This window comes from Arvicanthis niloticus, chromosome 2 (assembly GCF_011762505.2).
Source record: "Arvicanthis niloticus isolate mArvNil1 chromosome 2, mArvNil1.pat.X, whole genome shotgun sequence".
In the NCBI taxonomy this organism is placed as follows: domain Eukaryota; kingdom Metazoa; phylum Chordata; class Mammalia; order Rodentia; family Muridae; genus Arvicanthis; species Arvicanthis niloticus.
The window spans coordinates 52,215,871-52,239,385 of record NC_047659.1 but is presented as its reverse complement, the minus strand read 5'-3'; the positions used below and the strand labels follow the sequence as shown (position 1 = coordinate 52,239,385).

General features: G+C 43.8%; 1 protein-coding gene across 1 annotated transcript in view; it reads left to right on the top strand.

Annotated features, from left to right (window-relative positions):
• Nucleotides 1-20,659, top strand: part of Ttn (titin) — a 269,037-nt gene extending 248,378 nt beyond the window's left edge. Inside the window, exons 288-311 of the mRNA XM_076928942.1 lie at nt 62-364; nt 454-759; nt 870-1,160; nt 1,250-1,546; nt 1,673-1,978; nt 2,790-3,095; nt 3,181-3,462; nt 3,648-4,241; nt 4,352-4,639; nt 4,739-5,038; nt 5,556-5,858; nt 6,130-6,432; nt 6,539-7,123; nt 7,231-7,536; nt 7,647-7,946; nt 8,558-9,133; nt 9,225-9,530; nt 9,746-10,339; nt 10,456-16,142; nt 16,285-16,441; nt 17,225-17,916; nt 18,050-18,203; nt 18,680-18,982; nt 19,320-20,659. Of these exons, the coding sequence (XP_076785057.1) occupies nt 62-364; nt 454-759; nt 870-1,160; nt 1,250-1,546; nt 1,673-1,978; nt 2,790-3,095; nt 3,181-3,462; nt 3,648-4,241; nt 4,352-4,639; nt 4,739-5,038; nt 5,556-5,858; nt 6,130-6,432; nt 6,539-7,123; nt 7,231-7,536; nt 7,647-7,946; nt 8,558-9,133; nt 9,225-9,530; nt 9,746-10,339; nt 10,456-16,142; nt 16,285-16,441; nt 17,225-17,916; nt 18,050-18,203; nt 18,680-18,982; nt 19,320-19,618 (13,838 nt within the window). The 3' untranslated portion in view covers nt 19,619-20,659. The remainder of the gene's footprint in view (nt 1-61; nt 365-453; nt 760-869; nt 1,161-1,249; nt 1,547-1,672; nt 1,979-2,789; nt 3,096-3,180; nt 3,463-3,647; nt 4,242-4,351; nt 4,640-4,738; nt 5,039-5,555; nt 5,859-6,129; nt 6,433-6,538; nt 7,124-7,230; nt 7,537-7,646; nt 7,947-8,557; nt 9,134-9,224; nt 9,531-9,745; nt 10,340-10,455; nt 16,143-16,284; nt 16,442-17,224; nt 17,917-18,049; nt 18,204-18,679; nt 18,983-19,319) is intronic.
• Nucleotides 20,660-23,515: the final 2,856 nt, after the last annotated feature.

Here is a 23,515-nt window from a genome sequence, read left to right as displayed (position 1 = left end):
CTTTTAAATTTGTACTACACTTTATAAAACCATATTCTTGTATTTCCCTGTCTATATTTAGTTCCGCCAAGTGCTCCTACCAGACCCGAGGTCTACTATGTGTCTGCCAATGCTATGTCAATTCGTTGGGAAGAACCCTACCATGATGGCGGTAGTAAAATCGTTGGCTACTGGGTTGAGAAGAAAGAACGTAACACCATTCTTTGGGTGAAAGAAAACAAAGTGCCATGCTTAGAGTGTAACTACAAAGTGACAGGCTTGGTAGAAGGACTAGAGTATCAGTTCCGAACATATGCACTCAACGCTGCGGGTGTCAGCAAGGCCAGTGAAGCTTCAAGACCTATCATGGCTCAAAACCCAGTTGGTATGTAGAACTTGCTAAAGCTACACTCATTTCTATTCCTGGTATTAGAACTCGGTTGTATTTTCAACCTTATTTTGTATCCCTTCTAGATCCACCCGGTAGACCAGAAGTGACAGATGTCACCAGATCAACGGTGTCACTAATTTGGTCTGCCCCAGTGTATGATGGAGGCAGCAAAGTTGTGGGCTACATCATAGAACGGAAGCCAGTCAGTGAAGTTGGAGATGGTCGCTGGCTAAAGTGCAACTATACCATCGTCTCTGATAATTTCTTCACTGTGACTGCTCTCAGTGAAGGGGACACTTATGAATTCCGTGTATTGGCCAAGAACGCAGCAGGCGTCATTAGCAAAGGCTCTGAATCTACAGGCCCTGTAACTTGCCGAGATGAATATGGTAAGAAATAGCCAGCATGTTCCTTTCAGCTTACTCTAGTGTTTTCCTTTTAACTTAAGTGGATATCTGAACTGTCAGATATTTATTCATATTATTTTGCCTATCAACAGCCCCACCAAAAGCTGAATTGGATGCCCGGTTACAAGGTGATCTGGTGACCATCAGAGCAGGTTCGGATCTTGTTCTTGATGCTGCCGTTGGTGGCAAACCTGAACCCAAAATCATCTGGACCAAAGGCGACAAGGAACTGGATCTCTGTGAAAAAGTTTCTCTACAGTACACTGGGAAGCGAGCAACTGCTGTGATCAAATACTGTGACCGGAGCGACAGTGGGAAATACACACTGACTGTGAAGAATGCTAGTGGGACCAAGTCCGTATCTGTCATGGTCAAAGTTCTTGGTAAGCAGATCAAAGGTCCTCTTTTGGATAATTGTAGCACTTTCAAGTGTGCTGTTTTCATCATGACTTGTCATCCTGCCCTTTTTCAGATTCTCCTGGCCCATGTGGAAAACTCACTGTCAGCAGAGTGACCGAGGAGAAGTGCACCTTAGCCTGGAGCCTACCACAAGAAGATGGAGGAGCAGAGATAACTCACTATATTGTAGAGAGACGTGAGACGAGTAGGCTCAATTGGGTAATCGTGGAAGGGGAATGCCCGACTGTATCCTATGTGGTTACCAGACTCATCAAGAACAATGAGTACACCTTCCGAGTGAGGGCAGTGAACAAATATGGACTTGGTGTGCCAGTCGAATCAGAGCCGATTGTGGCCAGAAACTCTTTCAGTGAGTATTAACTCTTTAAAACACTTTAGCAAGTAAACATTTTAACATTAAATGTTAACGGATCAAGAGGAAGGGTAGTCATGTTCTGCAATCCTGATCATTCTTCTTTGCATTAAATACAAACAGCAATTCCATCACAACCTGGCATACCAGAAGAAGTTGGGGCTGGCAAAGAGCACATCATTATTCAGTGGACGAAACCTGAATCTGACGGCGGCAATGAGATCAGCAACTACCTCGTAGACAAACGTGAGAAGAAGAGCTTGCGCTGGACACGTGTCAACAAAGATTATGTGGTTTATGACACCAGGCTGAAGGTGACCAGCCTCATGGAAGGCTGTGATTATCAGTTCCGGGTGACTGCCGTGAACGCCGCTGGCAACAGTGAACCCAGTGAAGCTTCTAACTTCATCTCGTGCAGAGAGCCATCATGTGAGTTCTAAGACAGTAACCTGGGCTCAACCAAAATCATATGATAAGTATTTTCCAACATGGTAACTCCAAGAATTTCAGAATTTATGGAACACATATACCTAATATAGCATATACTTACTGTGATTTTAAATATATATATAGGATTTTAACAGTTACATTACTGGTAGTAGCTAGCATTGCTGAAAACTACTGCAATATTTGTCTGGTCTATGAAAAGCAATAAATTGTTCAAATACCAGCATGAGAGATATATTTTGTAAGTCTTCTAGAAGAGTCAAAAATAAGTTCTACTGATAAGTATTGAAAAGGAAAAAGTAAAAATTCCTTTTGAACAGAGGCTTAGGGGAGCATAAAGCATCCAATTTTATAATCAGAAGGTAAAACAAAGTAATTACTACATGGCCTTCAAAAACAACATAAGTCACTGGGGCTGCAGAGGAAAAAGACAGGACCAGATCCCTACATTCAATAGGGATATAGGGTGATATGTCATATTAACCCAGTGAAAGAGGGACAACTAAAGAAAAGTCCCTAAGAACAAGCTAAGAAAGGAACTTAGTTAAGAGAGAATAGGCCATTGCTAGCCAAAGTGAGAGACAGAGATAGCTGCATCGGGAGCAATCTAAATCTTTAAATAATCATAGTAATAATATACCATGAGTATTGTCCCAGAGTATCAAAACTTAAACCACTGTTACAAAAAAATGGTGTTCCTAAGTCCTGAATGCCTCTGTGAATCTTGAAAACAAAACTAGAATTCCCAAAGCTTCCTCTTTTGTGCAATGCCTACATCTCTTTTACATTTCAGACACGCCTGGACCACCTTCTGCTCCAAGAGTTGTGGATACCACCAAGCGCAGCATTAGTTTGGCATGGACCAAGCCCATGTACGATGGTGGTGCTGACATCATAGGATACGTCCTTGAAATGCAAGAGAAGGGCACAGATCAATGGTGCCGAGTGCATACAAATGCCACACTAAGAAACAATGAATTCACTGTGCCAGACCTTAAGATGGGCCAGAAGTACTCCTTCAGGGTTGCTGCTGTGAATGTGAAGGGTATGAGTGACTACAGCGAGACGACTGCTGAAATTGAGCCCGTGGAAAGACTAGGTATTTAACGCAGAAACACTTACATGTGTTGTTTTCTTGTCCCGTCTGTTCATGAATTAACTGCATTTTCATATTTACTTTCCAGAAATACCAGACCTTGAGCTTGCAGATGATCTGAAGAAGACGGTGATTGTCAGGGCTGGAGCCTCCTTGCGCCTGATGGTGTCTGTATCTGGAAGACCTCCTCCTGTCATCACGTGGAGCAAGAAAGGCATTGACCTTGCAAATCGGGCAATCATTGACAACACAGAGAGCTACTCTTTGCTCATTGTGGACAAAGTTAACCGGTATGATGCTGGAAAATACACAATTGAAGCTGAAAACCAGTCTGGCAAGAAATCAGCAACGGTCCTAGTTAAAGTCTATGGTAAGTAACTTTCTTAGGTTAAGCTGACTTGGAAATAGAGACCACAAAAAGCCACACCTTGGCCTGTTATTGATTACCTCATTAGGGGAGGCCTACATTGATTGTATTTTTCCTGTAACACACACAAAGTATCAATCAAGCAATAAAGATTAAGTATGAATCTTTCCTTCTGGTCTTTTCTTTAGATACTCCTGGTCCCTGTCCTTCGGTGAACGTTAAAGAGGTCTCAAGAGATTCTGTGACCATCACTTGGGAAATCCCCACAATTGATGGTGGTGCTCCAGTCAACAATTACATTATTGAGAAGCGAGAAGCTGCCATGAGAGCATTCAAGACAGTAACCACCAAATGCAGCAAGACTCTTTACCGAATATCTGGACTCGTCGAGGGAACCATGTACTACTTTAGAGTGCTTCCAGAAAACATCTACGGTATCGGAGAGCCTTGTGAAACATCAGACGCAGTTCTAGTCTCAGAAGTACCTTTGGTGCCCACAAAATTAGAAATGGTTGATGTCACCAAATCCACCGTGACCCTTGCCTGGGAGAAACCACTCTATGATGGTGGAAGCCGACTCACCGGCTATGTTCTTGAGGCCTGCAAAGCTGGCACAGAGAGATGGATGAAAGTTGTCACTTTGAAACCCACAGTCTTAGAGCACACTGTTATTTCCCTGAATGAAGGTGAACAGTACTTGTTTAGAGTGAGGGCCCAAAATGAGAAAGGTGTGTCAGAACCAAGAGAGCTCGTCACACCAGTGACTGTACAAGACCTCAGAGGTAGGTACTGAATGCCCATATGAGTGCAAAATGAATGAAAACATTGAGGATTCAAGAGACTTCATCTTCAGATCTTATGTGAAAATAAATGCCTGATTTCTTTCTTACAGTGTTGCCAACAATTGATCTTTCTACAATGCCTCAAAAGACCATCCATGTCCCAGCTGGCAGGCCAATTGAGCTGGTGATACCTATCACTGGTCGTCCACCACCTACTGCTTCCTGGTTCTTTGCTGGCTCTAAACTGAGAGAATCAGAGCGTGTCACAGTTGAAACCCACACTAAAGTCACCAAGCTAACCATCCGTGAAACTACTATAAGAGATACTGGAGAATATACGCTCGAATTGAAGAATGTTACTGGAACCACCTCAGAGACAATAAAAGTTATCATTCTTGGTAAGTATGTGTGACAGGTTTACAATTTAGTCATCAATGGTTAAATCGCCAGTTTTGATTTCAAGTAAAAATTCATCTCCTGATTTTTTTACCTTTTAGACAAGCCTGGTCCACCAACTGGGCCCATCAAGATTGATGACATTGATGCCACATCAGTTACTATATCCTGGGAACCTCCTGAATTGGATGGCGGTGCCCCACTGAGTGGCTATGTGGTAGAACAGCGTGATGCTCACCGTCCAGGATGGCTGCCAGTTTCTGAGTCTGTAACAAGACCAACATTTAAATTTACCAGACTCACCGAAGGAAATGAATACGTGTTCCGTGTGGCTGCAACAAACCGCTTCGGGATTGGCTCATACTTGCAGTCTGAGGTCATAGAATGCCGAAGCAGTATCAGTAAGTCCTTGGACTCCGCAATCATTTCTCCTATAGCTGCCTCTGAACTTAGAGTCTATATGCCCCAGTGAGAAGGAAAATAGCTTGTGAAACTAACTCCTGGGGTTTCCTAAGGTTTCTAAACAGCCTTGCTTGGCAGCTTTCAACAGTGTTAGATTTATTTTGTTTTTTAACTTCTTTACTTGGTTGAAAGAAAGGAAAAAGAAAAAGGAGTTTGGGGGAAAAGGAATGAAAAGACGGAAGAGGAAATAAAGGGAGGAAAGGGAAACGCATGCAAGAAAGGAACTATAGACAACCCAATAGAAGAAAGTATAAATGTGTGCTTAATAAATATTTATAAAATAAGATACAGCAAAAATGGAAAGGCACAAAAGTGAATGTGCTGGGGAAACGGCCATTTTTGTATATTTTTGTCTTTCATAACATCTAAAATACCAGCTAAAGCCACAATACACACAAACTGGATTTCTTTACTCACATTGACATATTTTATTTTCTTTTCCCTGTCCTCCTGCAGGTATTCCTGGACCTCCAGAAACATTACAGATATTTGACATCTCCCGTGATGGCATGACACTTACTTGGTATCCACCTGAAGATGACGGTGGCTCCCAAGTGACTGGATATATCGTGGAGCGTAAAGAAGTAAGAGCCGATCGGTGGGTCCGTGTAAATAAAGTACCAGTGACTATGACCCGGTACCGCTCCACTGGCCTTATTGAAGGCTTAGAATATGAACATCGGGTCACGGCCATTAATGCAAGAGGAACTGGAAAACCAAGTCGTCCTTCTAAACCAACCGTTGCCATGGATCCAATTGGTAAATATATTTAGTATACACCAAGTTTATAGAGATATAATTGTTATGTGGTGAAAGTCATCCTTCTAAAGTATATAGTTCTATGAGTTCTGAGAAATATAGCTTTGGAATCACCACCACAACATAACTACAGAATACAAAAATATAAAGAACAAAAATGCTCACAATCTATATTTCCAACAACACACTGAATTTGTTATATAGAACAGTCAATATATAACCTTGCAGAAACTATAACAAGTATATTTTTGTCTGTTTTTTTTTCCTCTAGCTCCACCAGGAAAACCACAAAATCCAAGAGTTACAGATACAACAAGGACATCAGTCTCCCTGGCCTGGAGTGTTCCAGAGGATGAAGGTGGATCTAAAGTCACAGGGTACTTGATTGAAATGCAAAAAGTAGATCAACGTGAATGGACCAAATGTAACACCACCCCAACCAAGATTCGGGAGTATACCCTAACACACCTACCTCAGGGTGCTGAATACAGATTCCGTGTCCTGGCCTGTAATGCTGGCGGACCTGGAGAACCCGCTGAGGTACCAGGAACAGTCAAAGTCACAGAGATGCTAGGTAAAATACATAAACATTTACTTGTTGCTAGAATTGCCTTATGACTTTTTCCTACCTCTCCATTCAAAAAAAAACATCTAAATCGTACTCCTTCCTCTTTCCTCAGAATACCCTGACTATGAACTTGACGAAAGATACCAGGAAGGGGTCTTTGTTCGACAAGGTGGAGTCATCAGGCTTACCATCCCAATCAAAGGAAAACCATTCCCAATATGTAAATGGACCAAGGAAGGCCAGGACATTAGTAAGCGTGCCATGATTGCAACATCTGAAACACATACTGAGCTTGTGATCAAAGAAGCAGACAGAGATGATTCTGGAACTTATGACTTGGTTCTGGAAAACAAATGTGGCAAGAAGACCGTTTACATCAAGGTCAAGGTAATAGGAAGTCCCAACACTCCAGAAGGGCCACTCGAATATGATGACATACAAGCCCGCTCTGTAAGGGTCAGCTGGAGACCTCCTGCTGACGATGGTGGTGCTGACATCCTGGGCTATATCCTTGAGAGAAGAGAAGTACCTAAGGCTGCCTGGTATACCATTGACTCCAGAGTCCGAGGCACATCTCTGGTGGTAAAAGGTCTCAAAGAAAACGTGGAATACCATTTCCGTGTCTCAGCAGAAAACCAGTTTGGCATAAGCAAACCCTTGAAATCTGAGGAGCCAGTTGTACCAAAGACACCGCTGAGTAAGTGCTCTTTCGGCTCTTTTCCACATTGTTTAAGTTACCACCAGCAGCTCACGAGATCTGAGATTGCATTCTGATCCCCATGTGTGCTTTTCACATGCTTACAGATCCACCAGAACCTCCAAGCAATCCTCCTGAAGTACTTGATGTGACCAAAAGTTCCGTTAGCTTGTCATGGTCTCGACCTAAAGATGACGGCGGCTCTCGAGTGACAGGCTACTACATTGAACGCAAGGAGACATCCACTGACAAGTGGGTCAGACACAACAAAACTCAGATAACCACCACAATGTACACTGTCACGGGCCTCGTTCCCGACGCTGAATACCAATTCCGTATCATTGCACAGAATGATGTTGGCCTTAGCGAGACCAGCCCTGCTTCTGAACCAGTTGTTTGCAAAGATCCCTTTGGTATGCAGAGTTTCCAAACAACAAAAACCAATGAAGCAAGCCAGTTTTTGCCTTTGCCTTTTTCCTGCCAATAAACCTAATTCTTTTCTCAATTATCTTGAATTTTTCAGATAAGCCAAGCCAACCAGGAGAACTTGAGATTCTTTCGATATCCAAAGACAGTGTCACTCTCCAGTGGGAGAAACCTGAATGTGATGGTGGCAAAGAAATCCTTGGATACTGGGTTGAATATAGACAGTCTGGAGACAGTGCTTGGAAGAAGAGCAATAAGGAACGGATCAAGGACAGACAGTTCACCATCGGAGGTTTACTAGAAGCTACTGAATATGAGTTCAGAGTGTTTGCTGAGAATGAAACCGGGCTCAGCCGACCACGAAGAACAGCTATGTCTGTCAAGACTAAACTAACATGTAAGTAGCCTACAGTCCTCTCTGTATGAGTTACAAATGAAACCTGTGGAAGCTTACTCTTCCTGTAGTCTAAGTTAAACTGTCCTGCTGGCATTTTGTATTGGGGGTGGCTTCTGATCAAATTTACTAGCTACTACATGTGTGTGCATGTCAAAGCCCTCTTTAATTCCATTCTCCAATAAAGCTTGCTGGAGGTTAACTAAGACTACAGGAACTAAGCAGTTTTTCTGGAGTGGTTCCCCCTCTCATTTTGTCACCTCTTAGCAAGATCTGGAAGGTTAACAAACATACTTCACTTCAGTGAACCTAAGTAAAGACAATAATCCTGTAAACTGGCCAAGAGACTTATTCCCTCAAAACCTCAAGTTACATCCTAATGCCATCTCAATCATAAAAAGTTACAATGTGATACAAAGTTACTATAGTAGGGTGATACACTCACTTAATCACCATTTTCCACCTGACCCTAGAAAAACAAACGACTCTTAGATGTACATCATAGCTTAACCTATTCAAGCTTAATCAACAGGATAATCCATTACTGACATGCACAAACAGATTATAGACTCAGTAGTGATGATACATTTAACGTAATCTTTCATCACGTGCAGCTGGAGAAGCCCCAGGAGTGCGCAAAGAAATGGCTGACGTGACCACCAAATTAGGTGAAGCCGCTCAACTCTCATGCCAGATAGTTGGAAGGCCCCTTCCTGACATTAAATGGTACCGATTTGGTAAAGAACTCATACAAAGCCGGAAGTACAAAATGTCTTCAGATGGGCGCACGCATTCTCTGACAGTAATGACCGAGGAACAAGAAGATGAAGGTGTTTACACATGTGTAGCCACAAATGAAGTAGGAGAAGTAGAAACCAGCAGTAAGCTTCTTCTGCAAGCGGCACCACAGTTCCATCCTGGTTACCCACTGAAAGAGAAATATTATGGTGCTGTGGGGTCTACACTTCGGCTCCATGTTATGTACATTGGTCGCCCAGTACCTGCCATGACTTGGTTCCATGGCCAGAAGCTTTTGCAAAACTCGGAAAACATTACCATTGAAAACACTGAACACTATACGCATCTTGTCATGAAGAATGTCCAGCGTAAGACTCATGCTGGGAAATACAAGGTTCAGCTCAGCAATGTCTTCGGGACAGTTGATGCCACCCTAGATGTGGAAATACAAGGTATTTTGCTTTTGCTTTCAGGGAGTTTGCTTTGAAAGATCTCAGGAGGCACACTGTGAAACCCACTTACAACTGTACTTTCTCTCAACAGATAAACCAGACAAGCCTACCGGACCCATTGTGATTGAAGCACTACTCAAGAACTCTGTGGTGATCAGCTGGAAGCCGCCTGCTGATGATGGTGGCTCCTGGATCACCAATTACGTGGTGGAGAAATGTGAGGCCAAGGAAGGTGCTGAATGGCAATTGGTGTCTTCAGCCATCTCAGTGACAACTTGTAGAATTGTGAACCTCACAGAAAATGCTGGCTATTATTTCCGAGTCTCAGCTCAGAACACTTTTGGCATCAGTGAGCCACTAGAGGTCGCCTCCATTGTGATCATCAAGAGTCCATTCGGTGAGCAAAAAGAAAATTTGAGGGGAAATGGAAGGTTCAGATAATCTTTTTCTCTCACTCGAACTCAATGTTTCTATATTTTAGAGGGGAATGTGCATACCCTACCCTCTTCTTTGTGGTTGCATAGAACTTTAGAGTAATTCTGTTTATTTAAAATGATATTTTAAAAAAATAAAGCGATTTTAAACATGCCAAATCTTTTTATTTTCTAACAGAAAAGCCAGGTATTCCTGGTAAACCAACTATCACTGCTGTCACAAAGGATTCTTGTGTTGTGGCTTGGAAGCCACCTGCGAGCGATGGAGGTGCAAAGATCAGAAATTACTACCTCGAGAAGCGCGAGAAGAAGCAGAACAAGTGGATTGCTGTGACGACAGAGGAAATTCGAGAAACCGTCTTCTCGGTGCAAAACCTTATTGAAGGTCTTGAATATGAGTTCCGTGTAAAATGTGAAAACCTGGGTGGAGAGAGTGAGTGGAGTGAGATATCAGAACCTGTTACTCCAAAATCCGATGTCCCAATTCAGGCTCCACACTTCAAGGAGGAGCTGAGAAACCTGAATGTGAGGTATCAGAGCAACGCCACTTTGGTCTGCAAGGTGACCGGCCATCCAAAGCCTATTGTAAAATGGTACAGACAAGGCAAAGAAATTATTGCTGATGGACTCAAGTACAGAATTCAAGAATTTAAGGGTGGTTACCACCAGCTCATCATTGCAAGTGTCACAGATGATGATGCCACGGTGTACCAAGTCAGAGCTACCAACCAAGGGGGATCCGTGTCTGGCACTGCTTCCCTGGAAGTGGAAGGTAAGAACAAATCTGAGAACATCAGTTTGGTGTTAGACAACCTATTGTTAATTTGTGGGGCAAAGTATTACGATGTTTTGCTAAATCATGTTCTTTGTTCTTTTACCTTGATATAGTTCCAGCTAAGATCCACTTGCCCAAGACTCTCGAAGGCATGGGAGCAGTTCATGCTCTCAGAGGGGAAGTGATCAGCATCAAGATCCCCTTCAGTGGGAAACCAGACCCTGTGATCACCTGGCAGAAAGGACAAGATCTCATCGATAATAATGGCCACTACCAAGTGATTGTCACAAGATCCTTCACGTCACTTGTCTTCCCCAATGGAGTGGAGAGAAAAGATGCTGGCTTCTATGTCGTCTGTGCTAAAAACAGATTTGGAATTGATCAAAAGACAGTTGAACTGGATGTGGCTGACGTCCCCGACCCACCCAGGGGTGTGAAAGTTAGTGATGTCTCACGAGACTCTGTCAACTTAACTTGGACAGAGCCAGCTTCTGATGGTGGTAGCAAGGTCACCAACTACATCATTGAAAAGTGTGCAACTACTGCAGAAAGATGGCTCCGTGTGGGACAGGCCCGAGAAACACGTTACACTGTGATCAACTTGTTTGGAAAAACAAGTTACCAGTTCCGAGTAATAGCTGAAAATAAATTTGGCCTGAGCAAGCCATCAGAGCCCTCGGAACCAACCGTTACCAAAGAAGATAAGACCAGAGCTATGAATTACGATGACGAGGTGGATGAAACCAGAGAAGTTACCATGACTAAAGCATCACACTCCAAAACTAAAGAACTCTATGAGAAATACATGATAGCTGAAGATCTTGGGCGTGGTGAGTTTGGAATTGTCCACCGTTGTGTTGAAACATCCTCAAAGAAGACATTCATGGCCAAATTTGTTAAAGTCAAAGGGACTGATCAGGTTTTAGTCAAGAAAGAGATTTCCATTCTAAACATTGCTAGGCACAGAAACATCTTATACCTCCATGAGTCATTTGAAAGCATGGAAGAATTAGTTATGATCTTTGAATTTATATCAGGACTCGACATATTTGAACGCATCAATACGAGTGCCTTTGAACTTAATGAAAGAGAAATTGTAAGCTATGTCCGCCAAGTCTGTGAAGCACTAGAGTTCTTACATAGCCAGAATATTGGCCACTTTGACATTCGACCAGAAAATATCATTTACCAGACAAGAAAGAACTCCACTATTAAAATAATAGAGTTTGGTCAAGCACGTCAGCTGAAGCCAGGAGACAACTTCAGGCTTCTGTTCACTGCCCCTGAGTACTATGCCCCTGAAGTCCACCAGCATGATGTTGTCAGCACTGCCACAGACATGTGGTCACTTGGTACACTGGTGTATGTGCTGCTGAGTGGAATCAACCCATTTTTGGCTGAAACTAACCAACAGATGATTGAGAACATCATGAATGCTGAATATACATTTGATGAAGAAGCCTTCAAAGAAATTAGCCTTGAAGCGATGGATTTTGTTGACCGGCTATTGGTGAAAGAGAGAAAATCTCGAATGACAGCATCAGAGGCCCTGAAGCACCCATGGCTGAAGCAAAAGATTGACAGAGTCAGTACTAAAGTCATCAGAACACTGAAACACCGGCGGTACTACCATACCCTGATAAAGAAAGACCTCAATATGGTTGTATCAGCAGCCCGGATCTCCTGTGGTGGCGCAATACGATCTCAGAGGGGAGTGAGCGTTGCTAAAGTTAAAGTCGCATCCATTGAGATTGGCCCAGTCTCTGGGCAAATAATGCACGCCATTGGCGAAGAAGGCGGATATGTTAAATATGTTTGCAAAATCGAAAATTATGATCAGTCTACCCAGGTGACCTGGTACTTTGGTGTGAGACAGCTGGAAAACAGTGAAAAATATGAAATCACCTATGAAGATGGCGTGGCTACCATGTATGTCAAAGACATCACCAAGTTTGATGATGGAACCTACAGATGCAAAGTCGTCAATGACTATGGTGAAGATAGCTCTTATGCAGAGCTGTTTGTTAAAGGCGTGAGGGAAGTTTATGACTACTACTGCCGCAGAACCAAGAAAGTCAAGCGCAGAACAGACGCAATGCGGCTCCTTGAAAGGCCACCTGAATTTACCCTGCCTCTCTATAACAAGACAGCATATGTGGGTGAAAATGTCCGTTTTGGAGTAACTATTACTGTCCACCCAGAACCTCGTGTGACGTGGTATAAATCGGGTCAGAAAATAAAGCCAGATCCTGATGACAAGAAATACACATTCGAGTCTGACAAGGGTCTTTATCAATTAACAATCAACAATGTAACCACAGATGATGATGCAGAATACACCGTTGTGGCAAGGAACAAACATGGTGAAGACAGCTGTAAAGCCAAGCTAACTGTGACCTTACATCCACCCCCGACAGAAACCACACTCAGACCCATGTTCAAGCGGCTGCTGGCGAATGCTGAATGCCATGAAGGCCAGAGTGTCTGCTTTGAGATCAGAGTGTCTGGCATCCCTGCACCAACATTAAAATGGGAGAAAGATGGCCAGCCCCTGTCCCTCGGGCCCCACATCGAAATTGTCCACGAAGGCTTAGATTATTATGCACTGCATATCAGGGATACTTTGCCCGAAGACACAGGTTATTACAGAGTCACGGCCACAAACACAGCTGGATCCACCAGCTGCCAGGCTCACTTACAGGTAGAACGGTTGCGCTACGTCAAGCAGGAATTCCAGAGTAAAGAGGAGCGTGAGCGCCATGTCCAAAAACAGATCGACAAGACCCTGAGGATGGCTGAAATTCTTTCTGGAACTGAAACGGTGCCATTGACTCCAGTAGCCCAAGAGGCTCTGAGAGAAGCCGCCATTCTTTACAAACCAGCTGTGAGCACCAAGACTGTCAAAGGAGAATACCGACTTCAGACGGAAGAAAAGAAAGAAGAGAGAAAACTCCGTATGCCTTACGAGGTCCCAGAGCCCCGCAGGTTCAAACAAGCCACGGTAGAAGAAGACCAACACATCAAGCAGTTCGTGCCTATGTCTGACATGAAGTGGTATAAGAAGATCCGGGATCAGTATGAAATGCCTGGGAAACTTGACAGAGTTGTCCAGAAGAGGCCCAAGCGCATCCGCCTTTCAAGATGGGAGCAGTTCTATGTGATGCCTCTTCCTCGAATTACTGACCAATACCGACCTAAGTGGCGGATCCCCAAACTGACCCAAGATGATCTGGAAATGGTGAGACCAGCCCGGCGGCGGACTCCTTCCCCCGACTATGATCTGTACTACTACAGACGGAGGAGGCGCTCTCTGGGGGACATCTCCGATGAGGAGCTTCTTCTCCCCATCGATGACTACCTGGCAATGAAAAGAACAGAGGAAGAGAGGCTGCGTCTGGAAGAAGAGCTTGAGCTGGGCTTCTCCGCTTCACCCCCCAGCCGAAGCCCTCCACGCTTTGAGCTTTCTAGCCTGCGCTATTCTTCTCCGCCAGCTCACGTCAAGGTGGAGGACAGGAAAAGAGACTTCAGGTACTCGACCTATCACATCCCTACAAAGGAGGAAACCAGCACAAGTTATGCAGAGCTGCGGGAACGGCATGCCCAGGCCTCATACAGGCAGCCGAAGCTACGGCAGAGAATCATGGCTGAGAAGGAGGATGAGGAGCTGCTGCGGCCAGTGACAACCAGCCAGCGACTTTCAGAATACAAAAGTGAGCTGGACTATATGTCAAAGGAAGAAAAGTCTAAAAAGAAATCAAAACGACAGAGACAAGTGACAGAAATAACAGAAATTGAAGAGGAATATGAAATCTCACGACGGACTCAAAGGGAATCGTCCTCCTCTGTGTCCAGACTACTGAGACGCCGACGCTCCTTGTCTCCAACTTATATTGAGCTAATGAGACCAGTGTCTGAGCTGATCCGGTCCCATCCACAGCCTGCTGAGGAATATGAAGACGACACAGAAAGAAGATCTCCTACTCCAGAGAGAACTCGCCCACGATCTCCCAGCCCTGTGTCTAGCGAGCGATCCCTCTCAAGATTTGAGAGGTCCGCAAGATTTGATATCTTTTCCAGGTACGAGTCCATGAAAGCTGCCTTAAAGACTCAGAAGACATCGGAAAGGAAGTATGAGGTTTTGAGTCAACAGCCTTTCACCCTGGACCACGCCCCTCGAATCACATTGAGGATGCGGTCCCACAGGGTTCCATGTGGCCAAAACACACGCTTCATTTTAAATGTCCAGTCTAAGCCAACTGCTGAGGTTAAATGGTACCACAATGGTGCAGAACTCCAAGAGAGCAGTAAGATTCATTACACCAATACAAGTGGGGTCCTGACCTTGGAAATTCTGGACTGTCAGACCGAGGACAGTGGAACCTACCGTGCTGTGTGCACCAACTACAAAGGTGAGGCATCCGACTACGCAACCCTGGACGTAACTGGCGGAGACTATACCACCTACGCGTCCCAACGCAGAGATGAGGAGGTTCCCAAGTCAGTCTTCCCTGAACTGACCAAAACAGAGGCATATGCAGTTTCATCTTTCAAGAGAACATCTGAGCTGGAAGCTGCTTCTTCCGTCAGGGAAGTAAAGTCACAAATGACAGAGACAAGGGAAAGCCTCTCATCCTATGAGCATTACGCCTCTGCGGAGATAAAAAGTGCCGCATCTGAGGAAAAGTCGCTGGAAGAGAAAGCCACAGTGAGAAAGATTAAGACGACACTGGCAGCAAGGATTTTAACAAAGCCACGGTCCATAACTGTCCATGAAGGGGAGTCTGCGAGGTTTTCCTGTGATACCGACGGGGAGCCGGTACCAACCGTGACCTGGTTGCGTGGAGGACAAGCAGTGAGTACTTCTGCTCGCCACCAAGTGACTACCACCAAGTACAAATCAACCTTCGAGATTTCTTCAGTGCAGGCTTCTGATGAGGGCAACTACAGCGTGGTAGTTGAAAACGTCGATGGGAAGCAAGAAGCACAGTTCACACTGACCGTGCAAAAGGCCAGGGCTATTGAAAAGGCTGTGACATCACCACCCAGAGTCAAGTCCCCAGAACCTCGAGTAAAGTCCCCAGAAACAGTGAAGTCTCCCAAAAGAGTGAAATCTCCAGAACCAGTAACTTCTCATCCAAAAGCCGTGTCACCCACGGAGACAAAGCCGACAGAGAAGGGTCAGCAGCTCCCAGTCTCTGCCCCACCAAAGATAACTCAGTCCCTGAAAGCAGAAGCTTCCAGAAACATTGCAAAGCTAACCTGTGCAGTTGAAAGTAGCGCCCTATGTGCAAAAGAGGTCGCCTGGTATAAAGATGGCAAGAAACTCAAGGAAAATGGGCATTTTCAGTTTCATTACTCAGCAGACGGTACCTATGAACTCAAAATTCACAACCTTAGCGAATCTGATTGCGGAGAATATGTTTGTGAGGTCTCTGGTGAAGGAGGAACTTCCAAAACCAGCTTCCAGTTTACTGGACAATCCTTCAAGAGTATCCATGAGCAGGTGTCAAGTATATCAGAAACTAAGAAATCGGTTCAGAAAACTACTGAGTCAGCAGAAGCCAAGAAATCAGCTCAGAAAACTGCTGAGTCGGCAGAAGCAAAGAAACCAGCACAGAAAACTGCTGAGTCAACAGAGGCCAAGAAGCAGGAACCAATAGCTCCTGAGTCAATTTCCTCAAAGCCAGTAATTGTTACTGGGCTTCGGGATACAACAGTTTCTTCAGACAGTGTTGCTAAATTTACAATTAAAGTTACTGGAGAGCCCCAGCCAACTGTCACCTGGACAAAGGATGGAAAGGTAGGTAACCAATTCTAAAATGTCTTTTATTTTCTAGAAAAAAAAAAAAAAACATCTAATGCACCCCCCACTCATCCACACCTCCTAAAGAAAGTTCCATATTAAGCTATTATTTAAAACTCCAATCACTTGCTTTCCACAGGCTATTGCACAAAGCAGTAAATACAAATTCTCTAACGACAAAGAAGAATTCCGCTTAGAAATCCTCAAGACTGAGACTTCTGATGGCGGACTTTATGCCTGTACAGTAACAAATTCTGCTGGATCTGTGTCCTCTAGCTGCAAGCTAACAATAAAAGGTGCGTAATTTTGTTCTCAACCAATGTTTTCTAGAGAACAGTGTTAATAGTTTCTGAGACACAAACATACGCAATTCTAAAATTAAACATTTTCTAATCCAGAAACACAGACTTGTAGTTAACATAATATTAGCATAAAAGGTATACGTGATTGCTTAAGATGCTATAGAAGAGCTCACAGATCTTTCAGTCTGTTCTCAGGAATATTTAAGACAACAGTCAGGCAGGTCTAGTGGCTCTAGCAGGAATCATTACACCGGGTCATGGCAGGAGAGTAAGGAAGTTGGCCTCATTTGTGTGATGAATTTGAAGTCAGCCTGGGCTATATGAGACCCTGGTTCAAGAAATAAAATTAGATAAATAAAACTGAGTGAATACACAACATGGTAGTTCTTCTCACACTTTTATGCTTGCCATTTTCCAAGGATCACAAACCTAGTGAATGAGCCACACCCATATCCCAGTTAAAAATTAGTTCATCTCAGTCTTTCAAAAGATAATTTTTCAGTTGCTTGAAATCTCCAAAGTCCTAATCCAAATTTTTGCCTACTCTGCTCAAGACGTATTGTAAAATTATCTTAATTTAATCTAGTTTAAGAAAGCATTACACCCAATCTCAAAACTTATATGGGACAGTTTTCTACAACTGGAATTGAGAATTGGTGTTACCTACACATCATATTGAAGTTGACACTTGTCTTTGACTATATCAAATAGTAGAATCTACAGAAGTGGAGAAGGTCACAGTCCAATTAAGTCTACTTACAGAGGTTTCTTTTTTAGCTGTAAAAGACACTGAGGCACAGAAAGTATCTACCCAGAAGACCTCCGAAGTTACATCTAAGAAGAAAGCAAGTGTCCAAGAGGAAATTTCTCAAAAAGCCCTAACGTCTGAAGAAATCAAAATGTCAGAAGTAAAATCTCATGAAACACTGGCCATCAAGGAGGAAGCATCCAGAGTTGTGATTGCTGAAGAGGTCAAGAAGTCAGCAGCAGCCTCCCTGGAGAAATCCATTGTCCATGAAGAAGTCACCAAAACCTCACAGACATCAGAAGAAGTCAAAACTCAAGCGGAGATCAAAGCATTGTCTACCCAGATGAACATAACCAGTGGACAGCGAGTGACCCTGAAAGCCAACATTGCTGGGGCCACAGATGTGAAATGGGTCCTGAATGGCAGTGAGCTTCCTAACTCAGAGGAATACAGATATGGGGTATCCGGCAGTGACCAAACCCTCACCATCAAGCAAGCCAGTCACAGAGATGAAGGAATCCTCACCTGCATAGGCAAAACCAGCCAGGGAGTTATCAAGTGTCAGTTTGACTTGACCCTGAGCAAAGAACTCTCAGATGCTCCGAGCTTCATCACACAGCCCAGATCTCAAAACATTAACGAGGGACAGAATGTTCTCTTTTCTTGTGAGATCAGCGGGGAGCCGTCCCCTGAAATCGAGTGGTTTAAAAATAACCTGCCAGTAAGTTTAAAATTTGACTATATATTGGAGAAAATTTAAAATATCACGTCCCTAGCCAAAGACTTCAATGTCTCTTTCCTATTTTTTTTCTTTCTTTCTTTCTTTCTTTTTTTTTTTTTTTTTTTTTTTTTAGATTTCCATTTCTTCAAATATCAGCGTGAGTCGCTCCAGAAACATGTACACTCTTGAAATCCGAAACGCGTCTGTGAGTGATAGCGGAAAGTACACAATTAAAGCCAAAAATTTCCGTGGCCAGTGTTCAGCCACAGCTTCCCTAACAGTGCTTCGTAAGTACATTTTTGACATTTTCCCTAAGACATCAGGGGGTGAGGTATGCACGTGTAAGCGTGACCGGCATCTTGTATGAATTCATCCTCATAATCAGTTTCTCTAAATGGAAATTTTGGTAAGTTAAATTTTGGAAGTAAATCTACCAATAGCCCTGTAAGGCTTTCCAGAACACTTCCTATGCTGATTAGCTTATATACAGTTAATCATTTTTCTCCTAGCGATTTCTAGCAGCTGCATGTAATAGTTAGAAATTTAAGGATCATTTCTTGGAGTCATTGAGCTAGCTCTTGACTACTGTATGTATGTATATATGTATTTGCTTATGCTTCAACAGCAAACTGTTCGGATTGTGTTTCCGTGTGTGTGTGTGTGTGTGTGTGTGTGTGTGTGTGTGCGTAAGTTTTCATTCTCGTTAAGTCGTCGAGTAACGAGATGTCTTTGATGTCCCCCGTGTATCTGCTATGCTCCACAGCTCTAGTGGAAGAACCTCCCAGAGAGGTAGTACTGAAAACGAGCGGTGACATGAGCTTGCAAGGAAGCTTCTCGTCTCAGTCAGTCCAAATGTCCGCCTCTAAGCAGGAGGCGTCCTTCAGCAGCTTCAGCAGCAGCAGTGCTAGCAGCATGACTGAAATGAAGTTTGCAAGCATGTCTGCCCAAAGCATGTCCTCCATGCAAGAGTCCTTTGTAGAAATGAGTTCCAGCAGTTTTATGGGAAAATCTAGTATGACACAACTGGAAAGCTCAACCAGTAGAATGCTCAAAGCAGGCGGAAGAGGTGAGCAATCAAATTCCTGGTAGAGGTAGAACAAGCCACATAGCACGGCATAGTTTTAGAGCAGTGGTTCTCGACCTTCCTAAGGCTGCGACCCTTTAATACAGTTCCTCATGTGGTGATGACCCCCCCCAACCATGAAATTATTTTTGTTGCTACTTCCTAACTGTCATTTTGCTACCATTCTAAATCATAATCTTTTTGGAAGTACTAGTTGGCCAAAGGGGTCACGACCCACATGTTGAGAACCACTGCCTTAAGTGCATTAAAATTCAATAGAAAGTGAATAGGATTTCTTGTTTCGGTGACCCTAAAACTTTTCTGTTGCTGTTTCATAAAGGAATTCCACCTAAAATTGAAGCTCTTCCCTCTGATATCAGCATCGATGAAGGCAAAGTTCTAACAGTAGCCTGTGCTTTTACTGGGGAACCTACTCCAGAAATAACATGGTCCTGTGGTGGAAGGAAAATCCAAAACCAAGAACAGCAAGGAAGATTCCACATTGAAAACACGGATGACCTGACAACCCTGATTATCATGGACGTACAGAAACAAGATGGTGGACTTTATACCCTAAGCTTAGGGAATGAATTTGGATCTGACTCTGCCACTGTGAATATTAATATCCGCTCTATGTAAGAGGGCCAGGGCCAGAGGCGGGGGGGGGCCCTTACGTTCTATGCTCATTCATAATTTCTCTCAAATGATTCACATGGACTAATCTTTCTGGCCTGTAAATATTCTTAAGTAGTTTTGTATCCATCTAAATGAGTCACAGTTCCAAAACTATGCATTTCAATCCTTTCATACTTGACCTGAGAATATTTGCTAATGACATGTACATACTGTATATAGCCGGATTCACGGTTATAAAGTTTTGTACCATTTATTTTATGACAGTTTACGCTGTAACTTTTGAAACTAACTGTTGGTAGGAGAAAGTTTCTTATGGATTATGGAACGAATACCCTGCCAATACTTAATCGTTGTGCCTCAACACGCTGTTGATGTGTAAATATGCCTCAGTGGGTTGAGAAATTCCCCACTGAAGATGTCCTATCCACCTAAAAAAGGATGCTGCTGTACATGTCCCTGGCATGTGCACTGATACCTATTGAATCAGAAATGTAAGGCATTGGTGATGTTTGCATCTACCCTCCTGTAAGCAACACTTTAACGTCTTACATTTTCTCTGATGAAGTCACACTTAAAATTATCACGACAAATATGACCAGAGCAAAGTGTAACGGCCAACACTTTGTTCGCTCACTTCACACTGTCTCTGACATAAAGAGTGCATGGGTAGCTTGGGAAAAGTACCATCTCCTGGCCATCCCCTCGTTTAACCAAGCTACTCAGGTATTCCTGTGCCAGAGCAGTGTCGACTCCTGGAGGTCCCAGGTGCAGCTAATGCCTCGTGTGGTAGTTCTAAATTCAAATTTCACCGGAAACTGGGCAACTAAGCGATGAGCCACAGCGAAACAATAATAATAAAAAAATGTAACAACAAGTAAAGCTGTCGTTAAAACAATACAACCAACTGCCCATAAAAAAAAAAAGTTGCTAATCGGATGTAGTCCTCTTCACGCCAGTATATGTTCAATTGGTAGTTATAAATGTTGGACCTCCTTGAGATTAAAAATAATAATAATAATAAAGCAAGCTATCTGCACCTCAAAATGTGTGGTTGGTTGTTTTCTGTGCAATTCCGTTGAGGAATTATAGCTTCCACTCAGTACATGGATTACCATAGACAGGATAAGAAACCGCAAGTTCCAATGTTAAAAACATACTCTAGAAGCACACTGCTATTTTAGATGAATCCAATAAGTTTGTTTTAAAAGCCTACTTACACTTCTCAAGAATAAGTTTATCTACAAAAGTTTATCTTCCAAACTTATCAAGAAAGATGGTTTCACAGTAAACAATTTAAATTGACTACTACAGCTACAAACAGAGCAAATAACCAGTCTCAGGACTAATAAAGATCTTAAGTAGTGTAGTTAGTTCAAGCAATAGCACGGGAGAGATGGCTCAGTGGTTAGGAGCACTGGATGTTCTTCCAGAGGGTCAAGGTTCAATTCCTAGTGCTATGCCCAGGTCTCGGGATCTCCAAGAGATCTCAAAGAATTGCCATATCTGCTATAGAGATACATAAGAGCCCTTTATTTCAAACCCAGGTTTGGACGGCAAATTGCACAAAGCAAAGTTGTGGCCCCGTGTCTAGGAGTGTAGGGAATATATACAAGCAGGTTACATAGGGGGAGGGAAGCGGTAGATAAGGGAAGCTATAATGTTTTTACAAACCAGTCGCAGCTGCCTGGGAACGCTTGATTGGTATGATTTCTAAGGATGTATGGTTTTTGCTTTCCCAAGGCCATAAGCCACCTGTGTTGGGGAGTGTTTGGCCCATCCATCAGAGAGGGCGCCAGCTTCAGAAGGCATGGAGAGTGAAGGCTCTGCCACATTTGTTTATCTGTTCTCAGGCTGATACCCAGGATTCGGGTGCTATTGGAAAGAGGATTTGTGTGTGGTCTTTGGCACCAGTGGCTGTGTCTTTTGGGGGGTTAGTTAGGTGTCGGGAAGGAATGGGGAGGCTTCTGTGTGAACGAGGCTGGGGGTGTGTGTGGCTGATAGGCTTCTGGGGAAGTGTTGAAGCAGGTGCTAGCCCCTCAGCTCCTGGGGAAGTGCTGAAGCCAGTAGCCACTTCTTCACTGGGCTTCTTCACTAGAATCTACATAGTGATTTGCAACTGTCTGTAACTCTAGTTCTAGAGTATCAGGTACCCTTTCTGGGCACCAAGCATTCATGTAGTACACATACATGCAGGCAAAGCAACCATTTCCATAAAATAAAATAATTTAAAAACAACTGATAAATACTTGGTACTAAAAAGCTTATGCCATTAAAAAAAAAAAAACTGTATTTGTCCACTTCAATTAGCTAAGACTAATTACCAACATACAAAGAGGACCACTTGCTTCAAGTGACATCAATGTTAACTATAAGAGGCCCAAACCGAAGACAACATACTTTAACTTTTTTTCTTCCCCAAAAGACCACTTTGGGTCTTTATTAACAGATTCAGCAAGTTTTCTGGGTTAAGTCAGAATCCTGGTTCTGTCTTCTGTGCAGTCTTGAGTATGACCTGAGTATAAGCTGCCCACCTTAGTGGAGACATGCCCTACTCACAGGCGTGCCTGCCTACCTGGCAAATACTTAGTGGGAGCTCAACAGCAGGTGATCAGCCAAGTCCCTGATGATTACCACAGGAAGAAGCAACAGAACAGAGGATGAAAACACAAGAACGTAGCACCGGCAAGCCCCCAACCTGATCTCACGGAGCACAATGCCACTGAGATGCTTCAAGAAGAAAGGATGCCCCTTGTGTGCCCCTTAAGTCAATCAGTACCTGTAGTCTTTGGGACTGGGGAGGGGAGGAGAGACAGAAGGTGTGCAGACAAGAGAACCCCTGTTGGGCAGGGTGGTTTTCTGCTTACTGGAGCAGCTAAACAGTCAACACTCAAGAAACTCCGAGTGAGAAAGATCCCAACACATATCCCTCCGGCAGTGAGGGAACCACTAACACCAGGCACACATCTCACCTTCGTTTAACTGCCCGTGCTTCAAAATAAGAGGCTGGGGCTGATAACTCAGCCAGTAGTGATGTTGACCAAGCAAGAGGACTTGAATTCATTTCCCATAAAAAGCGAAGTGTGGTGGCATAGATTTGTAATCCCAGTGGTGGAGAAGGGAGTCCAGCCAATCTAGCCTAGACAGGAAGCCCTGGGCCAATGAGAGTTCCTGCCTCCAAAAAAAAAAAACCATTGTGGCAGCACCTGAGGAGGAATGACACCCAAGATTGTCCTCTGGCCTCCACAGGCAACTGTGCACCCACATTCATTCGAGGGCAGGTTGGAAAAGGTGATTTCCTGGGGATGACTCCAGCTTTGATGTGAAGGCAACAACCTGCCTGCTTCTTATCAGCCACAGTCTGTGATGATCTCTGATCTGCTCTGCTCTGTCAATGCCCATATCCTCCCGGTGCCTACTGAAGGGATATGTCAGCAACTTTCTTTCAAAAGGAGGAGGAATGTACTGAAGCCAAGGCCTGATTTGCATTTTTCACCTCAGTGGAAGCTCCTGGCTGGACCACAGGACACTGCTTATGGGTACACTTGCCCTGGGAGACAGAGATGGAACTCTGACCCTGGCTCCAGCCACCTTTCTCCTAGCTCCTCTGCAAACAGTGCCTCCCACTGAGGTGGATGGCATTGCTGCTTCCTGCTCTCCTGCCTTCAACAATCTGGGAAATGGTCCCTGGTTTCTCTCGGTGCTTTATCTCCAACTCATATTAACTGTCCTTTCCCCATTATCATCAACAAGGGGGCAAAAGAGAGCAGGAGAAAAAAATTACACAGCCCTCTCAGATTCTGATCCACAAAACTTACTGGCTGTCATCACTACCCTCTTGCCCTTTCTTCCTGTTTTATAATCCACACCCCGGTTACACAGCCAGTAGAATATGTTGAACTT